Source organism: Nicotiana tabacum, chromosome 19 (genome assembly GCF_000715075.1).
Source record: "Nicotiana tabacum cultivar K326 chromosome 19, ASM71507v2, whole genome shotgun sequence".
Classification (NCBI taxonomy): Eukaryota; Viridiplantae; Streptophyta; class Magnoliopsida; order Solanales; family Solanaceae; genus Nicotiana; species Nicotiana tabacum.
Genome location: NC_134098.1, coordinates 68,261,094 through 68,280,496, shown reverse-complemented (window position 1 = coordinate 68,280,496; position 19,403 = coordinate 68,261,094). Strand labels below are relative to the sequence as shown.

The following is a 19,403-nucleotide window of genomic DNA, read 5'->3' as shown; positions in this document are numbered from 1 at the left end:
AGGGGAGAAGAAAATCGAAGCTAACGACAAAAAGGTGGAGACCTACAACTCCAGGGTAGACCAAATCCCAGGAGCACCTCCCATATTGAAAGGACTGGATTCCAGGAAGTTCGTGCAAAAACCTTTTTCTCCGAGCGCGGCTCCGAAGCCAATCCCTAAAAAATTCCGTATGCCTGAAATACCTAAGTATAACGGAACGACCGACCCAAACGAGCATGTGACCTCTTATACATGTGCCATCAAAGGGAACGACTTGGAGGACGACGAGATCGAGTCTGTTCTGCTGAAAAAATTAGGGGAGACACTGTCAAAGGGAGCTATGATATGGTATCACAATTTACCTCCTAATTTTGTTGACTCATTTGTTATGCTTAAAGACTCTTTCGTAAAAGCATATGCTAGTGCCATCAAGGTCGAGACTAGGAAATCAGACCTGTTCAAAGTCAAACAGAGGGATAACGAGATGCTTAGGGAATTCGTGTCCCGGTTTCAAATGGAACGAATGGATCTGCCGCCGGTCGCTGATGATTAGGTTGTTCAAGATTTCACTCAGGGACTCAATATTCGAAACTCGGTGTCTTCAAAGCAGCTGAAGCAGAACCTGATAGAATACCCGGCCGTTACATGGGCCGGCGTGCATAACCGGTATCAATCAAAAATCAGAGTCAAAGATGATCAACTCGGGGTCCTTTCGGGGTCTGTCTATCCCGTCAAAACCCTTGACAGAGTCAAGAGAGACATCGATCGTGAACCGAGGCCAAACAGGGATCGGTACCATCCATATAATGGAGATCGGAGAAGTAGTGGGTCCGGGTGAAACTCCATGAGAAACGAAAGGAGAAATGATCGTGGTCAAGACAACCGGGGTCTCACGACCAAAAATGGCTTCGACAGGTCTGTCGGGCCTAAAGAAGCACCGAGGCTATCGGAATACAACTTTAATGTCGATGTTGCCGCCATTGTACTAGCTATCGGGCGCATCAAAGATACCAAATGGCCTCGGCCTCTACAGTTCGATCCAACCCAAAGGGATCCTAACCAGATGTGCAAATATCATGGCACTCACGGTCATAGAACGGAAGATTGTCGACAGCTGAGAGAGGAAGTAGCCCATCTATTCAACAATGGGAACCTCCAAGAATTCTTGAGCGACCGAGCCAGGAATCATTTCAAAAATAGGGATTCTAACAAACAGGCAGAACAAGAAGAACCTTAACACGTCATTAACATGATCATCGGTGGGGTTGATATCCCATAAGGGCCTACGTTGAAACACACCAAAGTATTTATCACTAGGGAGAAACGAACTCGAGACTACATACCGGAAGGAACTTTATCTTTCAATGACGAGAATGCGGAAGGGCTCGTACAACCCCACAATGATGCACTGGTAATATCTGTACTCGTAAATATAATTTAGGTTAAACATGTGTTAATTGATCCAGGTAGCTCAACCAACATCATTCGATCAAGGGTCGTAGAGCAACTCGGTCTACAAGGCCAAATCGTGTATGCAGTTCGAGTTCTAAATGGATTCAACATGGCATGTGAGACCACTAAGGGAGAAATAACGTTACCGGTAAATACCGCAGGGACCATCTAGGAGACTAAATTTTATGTGATCGAAGGAGACATGAGGTACAATGCTTTATTCGGGAGATCATGGATCCACAACATGAGGGCGGTTCCCTCAACACTACACCAGGCACTGAAATTCCCAGTGCCTGGCGGAGTCAAAATAGTCTACGGTGAACAACCAGCTGTAAAAGAAATATTCGCAGTCGAGGAGGTGATACCGGAGTCTGCAATCTCAACACCAAAGGATCCGAACCAGATGGTAAAAAACGGGGCCAAATAGCAATCAACGATACCATCCTCGGCAGATTCAGACAAACAAAGGGAATTCGAGGATGATGATTATGGGGTTCCCAGATCTTTTATAGCCCCTGATGATTCCGACGCCACTAAATCGATAATAGAAGAGCTGGAACAAGTCATATTGCGAGAACGCTTGCCCGATCGAAAGGTATACCTAGGCACGGGGTTAAGCTCTGAGCTCAGGGAAAAACTCATTCAATTTCTTATAGCTAACGAAGATTGTTTCGCTTGGTCCCACCTTGACATGACAGGGATCCCGTCAGAGATAACCACTCACAAGCTAAGCCTAGACCCGAAGTTTCACCCAGTCAAATAGAAGAGGAGACTCCAGTACGAGATCAAGCATGCTTTCATCAAGGACGAGTTATCTAAACTCCTTAAAATAGGGTCTATTCGGGAGGTTAAATACCCCGATTGGTTAGCAAACGTAGTGGTAGTCCCTAAAAAAGGGATTAAACTAAAAATGTGTGTAGACTATAAAGATTTGAATAAGGCATATCCCAAAGACTCCTTTCCTTTGCCCAACATCGACCGGACACGAGATCCTCAGTTTTCTCGACTCCTATTCCGGGTACAACCAAATACGGATGGACCCGGGTGATCAGGAAAACACTTCCTTCATCACTAAATACGGCACATACTGTTATAACGTAATGCCATTTGGATTAAAAAATGCCGGTGCCATATACCAACGCCTAGTAAATCGGATGTTCGAGGAACAAATAGGAAAATCAATGGAAGTTTACATTGACAACACGTTCGTTAAGTCCCTACGAGCAGAGGACCATTTAAAACATTTGCAGAAAACCTTCAACATACTGAAGCGATACAATATGAAGCTGAACCCGAAAAAATATGCGTTTGGAGTTGGGTCGGGTAAGTTCCTCGGATTCATGGTATCTAATCGAGGAATCGAGATCAATCCCGATAAGATCAAAGCCATCGAAGATATCACGGTCATGGACAATACGAAGGTCGTGCAAAGGTTAACCGGGCGCATAGCCACCCTGGGGCGATTTATTTTGAGGTCATCCGACAAGAGTCACCGATTCTTCGCACTGTTGAAGAAGAATAATAACTTCTCGTGGACTCCGGAGTGCAAACGAGCTTTGGAGGAACTCAAGAGGTACTTATCGAGCCCACCACTGCTTCACACACCAAAGACAGATGAACAATTGTACTTGTACTTGTACTTGGCGATCTCGGAGATAGCGGTAAGAGCAAGGTCTGCAATTTCCAATTTACTATGTTAGCAGAACCTTAGGTGAGGCCGAAACTAGGTACCCTCTCCTAGAAAAACTGGTGCTCGCTTTTCTATGTGCCTCTAAGAAGCTTAAACCTTACTTTCAGTATCACCCCATATGTGTCGTAACTACTTACCCATTGAGAAATGTTATGCATAAGCCCGAACTCTCGGGACGGTTGGCCAAGTGGGTCGTAGAAAAAAGTGGATACGATATTGAGTACCGACCTCAGACCGCCATCAAGTCTCAAATTTTGGCAGACTTTGTGGCCGATTTTACGCCGGCCCTAATACCCGAGGTCGAAAGAGAGCTATTGGTGAACTCAGGAACTTTCTCGGGAATCTGGATCCTCTTTACGGATGGCCCCTCAAACGCAAAAGGGTCGGGACTTGGCATCGTACTAAAGCCACCAACAAGTAATATAATTAGATAATCTATTAAGACTATGAAATTGACTAACAACGAGGCCGAATATGAGCCCATGATTGCAGGCCTTGAACTAGCCAAAATCTTGGGGGCAGAGGTGATCGAAGCCAAGTGCGACTCCCTCCTCGTGGTAAATCAAGTAATTGGAACATTCGAGGAGAAGAACGAATGCAAAGATACTTGGACAAGTTACATGTGACATTACATCGGTTCAAAGAATGGACTCTGCAACATGTACCTCGGGATCAAAACAGCGAGCCCGATGCCCTCGCTAACCTGGGGTCATCGGTCGAAGACAACGAGTTTAACTCGATAGAAGTCGTACATCTTATGAGATCGATGGTGGAAAAAGGCCACGCCGAGATTAACTCAACAAGCCTAACTTGGGATTGGAGGAATAAGTACGTAGAATATCTCAGGACTAGTAAACTGCCCTCGGATCCAAAAGAATCGGGGGCCCTGCATACAAAGGCAACCCGATTTAGCTTGTCCGAAGATGGAACTCTGTTCAGAAGAACATTCGATGGCCCACTTGCAATATATCTAGGGTCGGGGGATAGTGAGTATGTTTTGAGGGAAATCCACGAAGGTACCTGTGGAAATCACTCGGGCGCCGAATCGCTGGTTTGAAAAATAGTCAGAGTCGGTTGCTACTGGATCTACATGGAAAAAGATACAAAGGAGTTCGTTCGAAAATGTGTTGAATGCCAAAGACACGCTCCGATTATTCATCAACCCGGGAAGCGACTGCATTCGGTTTTGTCGCCATGGCTGTTCATGAAGTGGGGAACGAACATCATTGGTCCCCTTCCATGGGCACCCGGTAAGGCTCAATTTATATTGTTTATGACTGACTATTTTTCTAAATGGGTGGAAGCTTAGGTGTACGAGAAGGTCAGGGAGAATAAAGTCATCGATTTCATTTGGGACCACATCATATGCCGATTCAGAATGCGGCCGAGATTGTATGTGATAATGGGAAACAGTTCGTCGGCAATAAAGTAACCAAATTCCTTAAAGACCACAAGATCAAAAGGATCCTATAAACACCCTACCACCCTAGTGGGAGTGGAAAATCCAAATCTACTAACAAAACCATACTCCAAAACCTTAAAAAGGGGTTGACCGATGTCAAAGGGAGATGGAAGGAAATACTACCCGAAATCCTATGGGCATACCGTACGACCTCAAAGTCTAGTACCGGGGCAACCCCATTTTCTTTAGTTTATGGCGCCGAAGCTCTGATTCCAGTCGAAGTCGGAGAACCAAGTATCATATTCCGATAAGCAACGAAGGAATCAAACGACGAGGTTATGAGTACGATCCTGGAGCTATTAAATGAAAGGCATGAAGTCGCCCTTGTCCGATTGGCCGCCCAAAAATAGCAGATCGAAAGGTATTACATTCGAAGGGCCAACCTTAGATACTTTAATACCGGGGACTTGGTAATAAGGAAGGTCACACTGAGCACCCGAAACCCGAACGAAGGAAAATTGGGGCCAAACTGGGAAGAACTGTACCAAATTATCGAGATTACCGGAAAAGGATCCTACAAACTCGGAACAATGAACGGCGAGCAACTATCGAACAACTGGGATATAACTCACTTGAAGCGATATTACTGCTTAGGTACGACCCCGTTCTTTCTTTTATTTACATTTTAAACTGACGCTTGCAGGTAACCAACAAGGGATGATACGAGATTTTAGGTCTGAAAGAACCCGTTACACTCTTTTTCCCTTGAACCGGTTTTGTCCCAAATGGGTTTTTCGGCAAGGTTTTTAACGAGACAACCAGTAAATCATGCTAACTTAGAGTTGAAGACCGGCTACGAGCCAGTGATGATGATCACAACTGCATTCAAGACCTCTCTTCGATCAACCCCGAACACTGGGGGGCATTACCCTCGGATATCGACTTTAGCATGGAAAGAGACTTCAAGATATAAGGGTCTCGATCGATAGAATTCATTGTAAGTTCTAAACGGTCAAATGAACCGTGCCCACATAAGTTGTTCGGACCCTGGCACAAAGTCTATATACATGTGTAACTATTATGCACAAAAATGAAAGGAAGTTTCTTCCTTGCGCATAAAAATCTTGTCCTTTAAAATTTTTCTTGCATTTCTCGAAGAATTTCCTCCATATGACTCCCTAAAGATATCGAACAATCATTCTCACTCGGGGACTGCCGCCCGAAAACAATCTTGGACGGTCCGAACTATCAGACCTCGGGGGCATAAGCTTATTTGGCATTGCCCAAACTAAAAGGCTACGGCCATTCCGGGATAACAAAACCCGAGGACACAAAGCTTATTTGGCACTACCCGAATTAAAAGGCTACGGCCGTTCCAGGATAACGAAATCCGAGGGCGCAAAGCTTATTTGGCAATGCCCGAATTCAAAAAGACTATGATTATATTAAAAAAGGCTCGGAGACGTCCGGAGCCCGTAACAAAAGGTACCTTAGGCAAAATTATAATCTAAGGAATTATACGTCCTTTGAAAAAAAATTTCCGGTCATACCGAAAATTCCTGCATCGTCTTAAGAATAATCAAAGGCAAGGCTTGTTCAAAACCCCGAACAAGACCTAACTATTTAATGTTAAGGAATTTTAATCTTTGCAAAACATAAAGAGAAAGAAAACACCCAAAGATTTATCAAAAAACTTGTATTATATATATAATCTTTACAAAGGCACAACAAGCCTTGACAAAAGTACAAAATGCAAAGATGAAAAAAAAAATAACAAAGTCAAACAGAAGCTGCTTAATCTTTGTCGGGAGCCGCATCATCACCTTAGGAGTCTCCGCCACCTTTGGACTCACCCAAATCTTCAGACCCCTCAGAATCTTCCTCCTCGGGATAAGCCAACTTCCTGGCCTTGTCTTCGAATACCTTGGCATTCTCGATTTCAACCAACAAGTCAAAACTCCGGGCATGAACTCCCTCGAGGGCCTCCCTTCGAGATTGCCATTTCGTATGCTCCACCATATATCTCACTTGTTCCTGAGCCGCCTCGGCATCGGCCTTGTGCCGGGCCACCTTCTCATCGACTTCGGCCTTGACCACGACGATCTCTGACTTGGCCGCCTCAAGCTCTTTGGCCAGATTTTCTTGACCGGAGACGGCCGAGCTCAGCTAAGACTAGAGCTCTTTGACTTTTTTGGCCTGTACCAAGGCCTTTTCCTTTGCAAACCGGAGCTGGACCTCAGCCGAAGCCAATTGTGCCCAGGCAGTCTCCTTTTCCGAGGCCAAGCGGTCCATGTTTCTTTTTAATTCTTCGGCCTCAGCTTTCACCGTGTCCACCTCCGCTTGGAGCTGCTCGATCTGGTCAAGTTACTTCTGAACCTGCGGGTTCGGACAGTTAGTTATTGTGTATGACTCATCGTCACTAACTTCGAATACTCTTCTTACTTGCTCGACCAGGTCGGCATGCTCCTTCCGAACCACTTCTAGATCGCCTGGAGTTTCTCACTAAGAAGCTTATAAGCATCCCTATTCTCAGTGAGCTCTTGAGTTTTGGCCTCATGATAGTTTAACTTTTCTCGATATCAGAGAAAAGTTTCGTGATGAAGCACCGAGGCCTGCAAGCACAAATAAAAGAGTTACGATTGTTTGCAAATTAACCTAAGTACGTAATAAAGAGGCATTCAAAATCACCTGACGAGCTCTGTGCGTATATGATTTTTTTGCTCGTACTCTGTCAAATTATAGTAAAGTTTAAAATATCGTCCCACAGAGATTGGAACGACCTAGACTATAGATTTATATTGTCTTTGTCAATATTTGAGATAATCAAATTGATGAAAGGGGTTGTTATTAAATTGTAAAATAAAAACAATAAATAATTTTTTTTTGAAAATAAAAATAGAGGTTGGAATACTTTGAATCAGCAAGATAAAACCATTATAATAAGATCAAAATTCTATTATTTATTTCTCTGTTTAATGAAATGATTGCTTATATTTAATTCAACCAAATCATATAAAAACAATCAATTAATAATACCTCTTTCGATTAGTGTAGTTAATCGATTAACAGTGAAACAAAGACCTTGTTTGAAGAATGACCACTTATTTCTAAGACATCACTCCACATAATAACATTATATAAATAGCACCGCTCGCGCTTAATGTTATTAATTTATTGACAGTTAATGACATTAAATAATAATTGACTAATAATACCTCTTTCGATAGTGTGGTTAACCAATTAAAGTAATGGCTTCAAATAAGAATTATCTTAGTTGAGTGCACAAAGTGAGAAAAAGCCTCTTTCGATTAGCCCTTTCTAAATCAATAAACTTGTTTAAATCTTTCTCTTCTCCCGAATAAGAAACAAAATAACAAGATAAAGATTTCAGTAAGTGATATAATTATATCAAATAATAAAAATAATCAATATCAAATACCTTGGTGTATTATGATGATAAAGAAAAAATCTCAACATAAGAAGATAATAAAATTAATATAATTATTATAACACTTTTATAGCTTCATCTAGTATCCCAACCAAATAAAATTACTCCATTATGGAGAAAAGATAAAATAAAAAAAATACTATTCCTACGATGAAAGAAATAACTTATAAAACTAAAACAAAGCCAATTAAAGCTGGTGTTCTCTACACAAGAATAGTTTTTTTTCTGCTAAAAAGTCAAGCCTATTTATAGGAAATTACGCCCGTAAACTTCTCAGGGATGTCATCCTTGGATTGGGGACGAAATCCCTAGCTCTTAAATTAATTTCTTCCACTTCTCAACTCTTTCCACAGATGGCATCCTTAGAATTGAGGATGACATCCTTGGCCTTTTTGATGTCTCTACTTGAACACTCTTCTTTCTTCTCCTTTTCTTTTATTTTCTTTTCCTGTAATATTTATTAATAATTTATACAATTATTGAACAAAAAGTCATATCTATAAATAAAATATTTATTTATTTAATATAATATATACCTAAAAACATACATAATATATACTTATCATTACCCGATTTAACACATGTTGTGCTTCGTTGAAAAGGCAGGGCGCTTCCACCTCGTCCATCTTAGCTTTATCCTCTTCGGTCACCAGGCACCGAAGATAACTGGCAACCCTTACGGGGCAGAGAGAATTCGGGCATCCTCCGGAATGGACATGATAATCGACCGCTTCCGGTCAGGATCTGCACTCGGAGCTGGGAATCGGTTTACTAGTCTCGGACTTGTAGAAGTCCCACTGGCTCCCGAAGGCGGCCTCTTATTTGGTACCGGTAAGTCGCCCAACCCGGTGACATCTTCCGAGGAGGTAGAATCTTAGCCATCAAAGAAGTTATTAAAGTCTGCTACCCTTTGGGGCCCTTCGCCGAGGTGACTTTTCAGCGTTTGGGCCTCGTTGATCATAGAGTCGGTAAACGAAGGCGACTCAGAGAGATCTATCACTCTAAGTGCATCCTTCGGGGCATTGTCCTCTGCCCGAGAAGCACCGGCCGCGGCCTCCTTATCGGCCTCCCTAACTTGAGGCAAAATGACCTCGCCCCTCTCTGGTTCCAAGGCTTCGGCCATAGCCTCTCCACCGGTCCCTTTGTTCGGGGTAATTCGGTGCCTCCCCTCTCCGATTCGGGGACCGCTCATCCCTTGAACTGCGGTCGCACGCGGGCCACCAGTTCAGAAGCTTCTTATTCTTCTTCGAACTCATCCCTCGACTGATGGAGTGAGTCCGATGGGAGCTCTCGGGTGCTGGTACTTTCGATGGATTTGCGCACCAACCTCCTCCTTGATTTCTTCTTCTCGGAGCTCGGAGAACTCGTAGTTCGTTTTCTTTTCTTCTCTTTATCCTGCCTCGAAGCAGATGGTTCAAGGAGGATATCTTCATCACCAAATGGGGCCCTTATTGCAACGTCCTTGGGAAGACCTGCAAAGAAAAGGAAAAGAAGTAAGGGCTCGGCAGCACGGAGGAAACATAAATGTTGTGCAGTTGAGAGCGGAATCTTACCGTGAGAACGAGCCTCCAACCGACCCTTTGAAAGTTCGCACCATGTGCGCTCAGAATATGGTTTCTGGGACACGATGTCCTCGACTCACTTCTTGAGTCAAGGAACTGCATTCAGCATCCGAGCGACAGCTGCGCCACCACGAAAAATCAGTGAGAAGGGAAGAAAAAGAAAAAGTGATACATGAAATCTTGAAGGGAAGGTTATACTTACGTTTCATGTTCCATTTCTCGGGATATGGCATATCCTCGGCCGGGATTAAATCCGAGGTCTTCACTCGAACGAATCGGCCTAACTAGCCTCGGTCCGATCCTCGTCGACGCTCGAGAATGGAGCCTTACTAGCCCGACGAGCAAGTTTTATTAGTCCCCCTCGATAGATTCGGGGACTGTACAGACGCATGAGATGATCGATGGTTAAAGGACGCCCTTCAATTTTGTTTACGAAGAAGCGGAGGAGAATTACTATCCTCCAGAAAGAGGGATGAATTTGACCGAGGGTCACCTCGTACCTCTTATAGAAGGCGATGATGACCGTATCCAAGGGGCCCAACGTGAAGGGATAAGTGTAAACATTTAAAAAACCCTCCACGTGGATAGTAATCGCTTCCTCGGGCGAAAGAACCACTACGTGCTTAGCAACCCAATTGCAGTCTTCCTTGACCTTGGAGAGGAAGCTGTCGGTGACCGAGCATATATATCTCGAGACCGGTTCACACCGACCCGGTGCCGAGGAAGTTTTCTTGACCTTGAAATTGGCACCGGTTGGGCACCCCATATTAACGAACATCTTCAGAGGAGGTTCCGGTGTCGGTTCCTCAGTAGCAGCATATGAAACATTTTCCTCTACAGCCGGTCGCGAGGCAGAGGGAGTTTCTTTTTGGGGAACAGACTTTGAAGTCTTCGCCATTTCTTTGTTAGGTGGAGGAAAGAGAGGAAATTTAAAGATAAAGTTTGATGGTTGGGAATAAAAATAAATGTGAAGTTCTTGTGAAAATGTTTGAGAATAGCCAAAGATTTAATACTGGAAAAGTGTTGAAATTTCTAAGAAATAAGAGTAGAGAAGATTTGGATGTCAAAAGTTTGAATGAATGAAGAAAGAGATATTTATAGTTTCCAAACGACGGTTCAAAGCCGTAAGTGGCCGACTAGCGACTGATAAACATTTAATGCCATGAAGATGTGACTGACGAGACATTTCGTTCAATTTGTCATTTATGACGAGGAATGTCGAGAAGAGATATCGGAGGCTCATATCGTTTCTCGTCGATTATTCTCTGAAAAACGAGGGGACTATCTGTATACGGTCGAAGTCGAGCTCGACTTCAACTTGGTAGATTAGGATTGGAACATGGCGACCACGAACTGAAAATCAACCCCGAGTCTCACCGAGCTAGAACCCGAGGTCGAAAAACCTGCCTTCGAGGAAAATTGAGTCCGGTGTCGGACTTAGCCTCGAACGAGCTCGAGGATTACTAACAGAAGATCGAAATATCCGCGACCGGATAGATATTACGGTGAGAATCTCGGCACATATCAGTAAGGAACCAGTACTCAGCAAATCAAGAGATTTTTACCTTATATAGAAATGTACCTAGAATATGACTCCTCTACTATATAAAGGGGGTCTGATAATTCATTAAAAAACTGTAACACGTATCACAAAGCAATATATTATATTTTTAATTCTCATTATCTTGTCATTCTGTTCCGGTATCAATAAAAGCATTTCCGACTCGAGCGTGACTAATCTTCAGGGCTAAGATTGTTCAACTTGTGTGGTTTGTATTTATTTTTTCATTGCCTATTTCAACATTAATCTGATTTCTCGTTTTGTATCAAGTTAGATCACATATCCTTAAAATCACGTACAAATTCAATTGTTATTCAATTTTGAGGGTAAACACCTAAACATCACAAACTTTAAGAAACTTTGGAAACGATTGGCATTTCTTTTTATTAATAACGCAAAGGACCAGCAGAAAGTTAGCAGCTCATAATTAGTAATCTATCAATTTTATAGTAAAAATCCTTAATCTTTTGAATTCTATAGGTTTCCAACCATATACATTTCATTTTCACTATAGGAATGACTAATTCATTATGTATTATAATATGAAATTTTTGGCTAAATTCCATTATAAAAAGACAGGAGAGAGTACTAGCAAAGGTGCTCAATATAGTGTTAGTTGATGTGTTCGTCGTGCCTCATTTTAGAATTAGGATAAACCATTGATCTAATACGGTTCTAACCATAAATCATTTAAAATTTTAAACTAAGGCAATTAATAGTACATGAAGCTTCAATTGTTTGGAGCTGGAAAGACGAGAAGAGAACAAGTGAAAAAAGAGAAGATCAAGAAAAAAGGAAAAAGGAAGGCCTCTGTATATGTCAATGCTTAAACTTGAAATAATAATTAAAACTAAAGACAAAGGTTGAGTGCTTAGTTATTATTGGCTCGTCGAATAGTTCTACTTCCAAACCGGCCAACAATCTCAAAATGCTTATCACTTGAACAAATCTCTCTTCTTGAAAGATAAAGAATATATATATATATATATATATATATATATATATATATATATATATTACCTTTTATGTAAATAGTATAAAATATTTTTATCACTTCAAAGTTAAACTCTTTTTTCTTCTTCTTTTTGATACTACTACTGCTTTAGTTACATGTCATGGCTCGAAGTCTCGCTAGGGTTGTGCATGGATCGGATCAGATCTGAATTAGCACATTTCAGATTCTACAAAATGTAATTCGAATCCTATCCGAATTAATATTCGATCGGATCGGATTTTAAAGTTTGGATCGGATAAATATTTTGGATTTTCAGTTCGGATTATACGTATTATTAAGGCTACTGCTAATCTAATCGGCTAATACATCTGCCTTATCTGCTTCTTCAGTGTTCTGTGCTAATACAAATATCTCTTTGCTTTTCATCCTTTGTATCTCTAAGAAAATATTTCTCCGGAGGTTCGAGTTGTTATGCCTCTAAACTGCAAAACTCATACTTATATTTCTTTGTAAATGAGGCAATACAGCAAGAAAAATTCATGTTTCTGTAATTATGAGGGTACTATGGTGCCAATGTAGCTAAATCCAACAATTATAAAGGTAATAACTTGGAGAAAGATGTAAAGTAAGTAGTGGCTATCCGAAATTAAAGTTTAATATTTATACATGGCCTAATAATTTCGGATTTCGGATCGGATTGGGTTAAAATTATACCAATCCGAATCCGATCCGAATATCCGAAATTTTAATAAAGATAATCCGAAATCCGAAATTGAACGGATCGGTTTAGATATCGGATCCAAATGCACAGCCCTAAGTCCCACCACGCATTGGAGTGAAGGCAATTTTACGCTAAGGAGGCTGCAATATGTCACTCCAAATCTAACTTAATTTGGTGACATGAGACATTAATTTCTTTTGACGTACCAAATGCAGGGATTCCCATATAAACTTCTTGATTAGGTGAGTGTCAATTTTGAGAAGTTGCAATACCAAATATCCCTTCTACATTTCTGAAAAGAATATTGGGTAGCTTATCTATTAGTTGAGATGAAACAAATAAACAAATATCAGACCATATACTCAATTATCATGTAAGCATCAAACATGTCGTGGCTTCCAAATAATACATTAATATTGGATTTGTTGCATAGAACATTATATTAATTCGCCAACCTTGATAGAGAAGAGAAGATAAACATTGAAAACGACTTTATCATATGCCAACTAGTTTAAATTATACACATCGTGGCAACCACTTTATAGTTCTCTTTCTTCTTCTTATTCTTCGTTTACTAATTTTCATGTCTTATTTCTTCTTTCTTGATGACATATATAGTACTAGTACTCCTCGTCTCTTTTACGTGCAACAAGAATTCATTCAAATTCTCTTGTTTGTTTTGATTAAATGGGTTCGATTTCAGAAAAATGCCAAGGGAAGAAATCATTAGTTTCTCTTATGAATTCTGCTGCCAATTTGTTGAGAGAGCCATTTCAATTTTTTACAACTATTCTCCTTAGCCTTTTATTTCCTCTTTCATTTCTCATACTTTCTAGGCTTTCAATTGCACATTATCTCGTTGACCTTTTAGGCTATTCGACTGAAGAAACAGATTCTGATCTCCTAATTAAATTCTTCCTTCATGCCAACCCCACTTTTCTCCATGTACTGGTTTCTCTTATCAGTGTTGCTGCGCTTACCCATAGCTTGAATGGTGGTACTTCGTGCTTTATCAGGCGTACCTCCGAGCCAGTTTCAAGACCACGACTTTACACTGCGTGGATTTTCCTTTGCATATTGCAAATTTGTGTTGGCTTAGGCATCGAAGGTAATGTTGGAAATATAATCTTTAATATTCTTGAATTACAAAATGCATTTTGGTGTTTTCTATTTGACTTATAGGATATCTATAATGCTTGCGTTAGGGCAAACTGTCTACATTACATCCTTGGGATACAACCCTTCTCCGGATTCTGTGTGAACAAGTGATGCCTGCACCGGGCTGCTCTTTTTTATTTTTATTTTTATTTTTTTATTATAGGATATCTATGTCACTAGGTGCAAAGTTGTACTATGCTATCTCGGTACATAATCCACGTATAATATGTATATAATCTATCTATACCGGTTAGGAAAAGTAAATAGGGAATCTGGTCGGCTGTTTGTGTTGACCCTCTTCCATCTTTTTGTGCCTTATAATATTTTATGAGGATCTTAATTTATATTGCAACAGGTAGCATAGCTGCTGGAGTAGATGGACATGATCTTGGTAACAAAAGGGGATTCTTGACAAGAGCTATATTTTTCTTGGGGTTACATGAGACAATGTTTTTTTGGTCCAAGACAGTGGTGAAGCCAGTGGTAGATGACACAGTTTTTGGTGTTGCAAGGGAAAATAGATTGGCTGAAAAGGTAGCATTGGCAATGAGTTTTGGTGGGTTGTGGTGGTGGAGATTGAGGGATGAAGTTGAGTCTTTAGTTGTTGTGGTGGAGAAAAAAAGAGACCTTTTGATTAGTATTGGATTGGTTGATTTTGTTGGTTGGTGGTTATATTACTTAACTGTTACAATTGGTTTGATCAAAGTGGTGAAAGGTCTCATTTGGGTAGTTTACGTAATGTTTGGTAGAAGAGTTGTTGACACAGACAATGCCGGTGATTCTAGGGGAAACGATGAGAAGGTCTGAATCGATCTGACTTTTTAATTTTTATTTCTTTTCTAATCTTTGTTAAAAAGAAATTGAGTATTTGTTCATCAATTGTAACGTATCCCCCTAGTTGGTCAACGACGCTCAATTGTGAATTAATGTTGATTGCGAGAGAAATTCCTTTTTCTTTTCTATGTAATTCTTTTCCCAGTAAGTAAATACAGTTTTGCTTCTTCTTTTTTCCTCGGGAAAGATGTATTATTATATGAAGTTATTTTATAAAGACAGATAGTAAGAAGAATTTCTATACTATTAATAAATTTGAACTTCTTGTATTAAGCTGTCTATCTTATAATATTTCAGGTTATTATACCATTTAATCTGAATAATTACCTCTCTTTATTTTTTAGGTAACTTATAAGTATAAAACTTTTTTTAATTCTTTTTTGTATATGTATAAAAGTTAAACTCTTGTAGAATTTAATTTACATACACTAATAGTATAAAGAACTTGTAGTGTATTTTAACTTGTTTTAATATTATTAAGCAATCCAATTAATGTAGATTAAGATGGTGATTCACAAACTTCACGGATTGTATTCCATTAAATACACATGATCTACCCAAAATATCTCTAAGTTTATGTGGGTTTCTAACTTTTTGTATGGGTAAAATATGTTCATATTTAATGGTCGCATGAGAAAACGACACGTGGAGCCGGAGATAGAATATAGCCAATTCCGAAGGCAATGATTTCACTTGTCATCAGAGAGAATGATACTCATAAAGACAAAATAAATGCCGCCATCAGGTAGCATTCAATGAAGAATATTCTACAACATTAAGTGCATGATCCGTTATAGAGAATATGGCATTCAGTGCCCACCGTTACACATTCTTCAATGGCCCTCATAATTGTCATCAAAGAAGAGCTTAATCCTAGGACCTTGTTAACTATAAATAGTGAGCTCTATCATCATTGTAAGGACACGAATTTTCTGATAAGCATATACTATATTTCATCAAAAGCTCAAATAACATTTTACTTTCTTGCTTATTTGTACTATTTTTATTGCCCCCGGTAGCTCTGCGTCCGGAACTAAGATATCTGCTGTTTATTTCAATTTTAAGGCCAAGTATATATTTCTGTCTAATTCATCTGTTATATTTGGATCAAATTAATTCACTTGTCTATAAACCACATATAAATTCAACTGTACCGTTTTTACAGGTAAACATTTCTAATAAAATGTTATTGGTTAGCAAAATGCTTTTGTTAATATGTTATATAGTGGGATCGAAACGTCGCAATATATATATATATATATATATATATATATATATATATATATATATATATATACACACACACTAGTTTCTCGACACGTGCGTTGCACGTATATGCCGAGCTATGTAGTATATAATTTTTGTAAAATAATATTAATTTTATTAAAATAAAGCTTTGACTAAGTAAATATATTTAGAAGAATAAAACACTAATTTATCCTATATTTAGAAGAATAAAACACCCGTCACCTCGCGTACACGACCTTCACATAACACGAATGACACAATCATCTCAAATCCTAAGGGGTGGTTTTCCCCCACAAAGTTAGACAAGATACTTACCTTAATGAAGTTGTACCGATATTCTAAAATAGCCTTTTTGCTGGAATTGACCTCCGTACAACTCAAATCTATCCAAATTAATTGTATAACTTCATTGAAATTCATCGAAAATATTTCCGTATAATAAAATGATTACTTAAAAATTCACATTAAAAAGTCAACCAAAAGTCAATGCGGGGCCCGCCTCTCAAAATCCGACATAATTTTTACGGAGTCCGAACACCCAATCCGATACGAGTTCAACCATACCAATTTTATCGAATTCCAATAATAAATCATCCTCCAAATCTTGAAATATCCGTTTTTGAAAAGTTTTACAAAAATCTCAATTTTCCTATTAAAACTCGAATTAAATGATGAATATAACCATGGATTTATGAAATATAATCACTATCGGATGTAGAACACTTACCCCCGTTGAAGTCATGAAGAAATTCCCAAAATCGCCCAAGAATCGAGCTCCTAAATCCTAATCGAAAATGAAGAAATGACAAAGTTCAATCCTTATGTTTCTGCCCAGTTTCCGCTTCTGCGGACCAATTTACGTGTAACGACCCAACCAGTTGTTTTGAGTATTATAATCCCATTCCTCATTTTACTGCTCAAGTTATTCTTTACATTTATTTTATGACTTACCGGGTTAGTTGGTTCGGGTCCGGAAGGATTTCAGAGTGAAATGAGGCACTTAGTCTCATAATTAAAAACTTAAGTTATAAAAGTTAATCGGATATTGACTTATGTGTAAACGACCTCGGATTTGAATTATGATGATTCCAATAGCTTTGTATGGTAATTTTGGACTTAGAAGCATATCCGAAAAATTATTTGGAGGTCCGTAGTGAAATTAGGCTTAAAATGGCGAAAGTCGAATTTTTGGGAAGTTTGACCGAGGGATTGACTTTTGATATCGGGGTCGAAATCCGATTCTAAAAATGGTAATAGGTCCGCTATGTCATTTATGACTTGTGTGCAAAATTTGAGGTCAATCAGACTTGATTTGATAGGTTCCGGCGTCGTTTGTGGAAACTTGAAATTTCAAAGTTCATTTGGCTTGAATTGGGGTATGATTCATGGTTTTAGCATTGTTTGAGGTAATTTGAGGGTTTGACTAAGTTCGTATGATGTTATGGGACTTGACGATATATTTGGTTGATGTCCCGGGGGCCTCGGGTGAGTTTCGGGAGATTAATAGATCATTTTTGGACTTGACATGTTGGCTGAAGACTGCTGGTGTATTTTTTTGGTTTTCTTTTTCGCGTTCGCGAGTGGGCCCTCGCGTTCGCAAAGGGGAATTTGAGGCAGGAAAGATTTGCCCTTCGCGTTCGCGAAGAGGAGCTCGCGTTCGCGAAGAAGAGCTCGGTAAAGCATCGCGTTCGCGAGCAGTGTCTCGCGTTTACGAAGAGCAATGTTGGGCAGCACGATTTTGTGCTTCGCGAACGCAAGAGACCTGTCGCATTCGCGAGGAAGAGAGGTCTGGACAGAAAGTTTAAGTTCCGAAAATGAGTTTTTTATTTTTGACGGATTGGAGCTCGGGAAGAGGCAATATTTAGGAGATTTTCAAGAAAAACAACGGGGTAAGTGTTCTTAACTCATTATTGGTCAAATTACCCGAATCCATGATTGTTTTTAACATTTAATGGGTGAATTAAGTTGGAAAGATTAGAAAACCCTCTTGGTTTCATTTGAAAATTTGAGGGTCGAGTTAATGTCAGAATTAAGTAAAATTGGTATGGTTAGACTCGTGGTTGAATGGGCTTTTGGATTTTATAAATTTTGTCGGGTTTCGAGACGTGGCCCCCACGAGCGATTTTTAAGTTAAATTTCGGATTCTTATGGAAAAATTATATTTTCATATGAAATTAATTCCAATAAATGTTATTGACTGAATCGAATTATTTGTGGCTAGATTCGAGGCATTTGGAGGCCAATTCACGAGGCAAAGACCTAGCGGAATAAAGAATTTTACGGTTTGAGGTATGAAACCCCGAAATATATATTATGTGATTGGTTTTGAGGTGACGCACATGCTAGGTGACGGGCGTGTGGGCGTGCACCGTAGGAATTATGACTTGGTCAATTCCATGGAACTGTGTAGTTGAAAATTTTGTTGATATCCGTACATTTTTCCCCGTATTAGATAAATTGATCTATGAATCATGTTTAAATCATATGTTTACATTGTTGGGAGCCCCTCCGTAGTCTGTACGCACCCCAGTGAGCGTAAGTACCTACTGAGTGCGAGTGCCGAGTGATGAGCGACTGGGAGGAATGAGCGACTGTGAGGAAAGAGTGACTGTGAGGAAAGAGTGACTGTGAGGTTGGAATGAATGGGAGGACTGAGTGACTATTACTCTGAGAGGATGCATTGATTTCATTATTTGCTGCATTTCAGCTATCATATATAACTATTTTTTTTTGGAAATTTCGAAAAAATATTATTTTCTGTTTCGGTCAAACTTGATATGAAATTTCCGTGAAATCTTAAATGTTGAACTTGGGAGCGTGCCTACTCTTTTATATTGGAAAGTACTGTATTTGGACTTAGCTGAGATGCTCGTCACTACTTTCAGTTTTTTATTTATTATTGTTACTTACTGAGTTGGTTGTACTCATACTACACCCTGCACTTTCGTGTATAGATCTAGGTGATCTCGGATATAGTGGGTGTTGATTCTTTCACACAGTCAATTTTTCGGAGATTCAGAGGTAGCTTCCATGTTTCGCAGACCTTGTTTCTCCTTCCCTATCCTTTTGTTTATTGTATTTGGTCTCAGATTATTATAGACCACGTTTTCCAGACTTGTAATATATAGATGCTCGTGTACTCAATGACACTAGGTTTTGGAAATGTTTGTGTCGGTATTTGCGAGACTTGTAGATTGTGTTTAAATATTACATTTTCAAACTTAAAAGAAATTATGGTTTATCGAGGTTGTCGGCTTGCCTAGTATCGAGATAGGCGCTATCACGACAGGTTGGGATTTTGGGTCGTGACAAGTTGGTATGAAAGCCTAGGTTACATAGGTCTCATGAGTTATGAGCAGGTTTAGTAGAGTCTTGCGGATCGGTACGGAGATG

The 19,403-nt window shown here is 39.8% G+C and overlaps 1 protein-coding gene across 1 annotated transcript; it reads left to right on the top strand.

Moving 5' to 3' along the window:
- Nucleotides 1-13,310: 13,310 nt before the first annotated feature.
- LOC107792460 (uncharacterized) lies at nt 13,311-14,888 on the top strand. Its single transcript, XM_016614672.2, has 2 exons — nt 13,311-13,878; nt 14,284-14,888. Exons 1-2 carry the CDS (start codon nt 13,458-13,460, stop codon nt 14,733-14,735), a joined length of 873 nt encoding a protein of 290 aa, XP_016470158.1. The 5' UTR covers nt 13,311-13,457; the 3' UTR covers nt 14,736-14,888.
- The last annotated feature ends 4,515 nt before the right edge of the window (nt 14,889-19,403 follow it).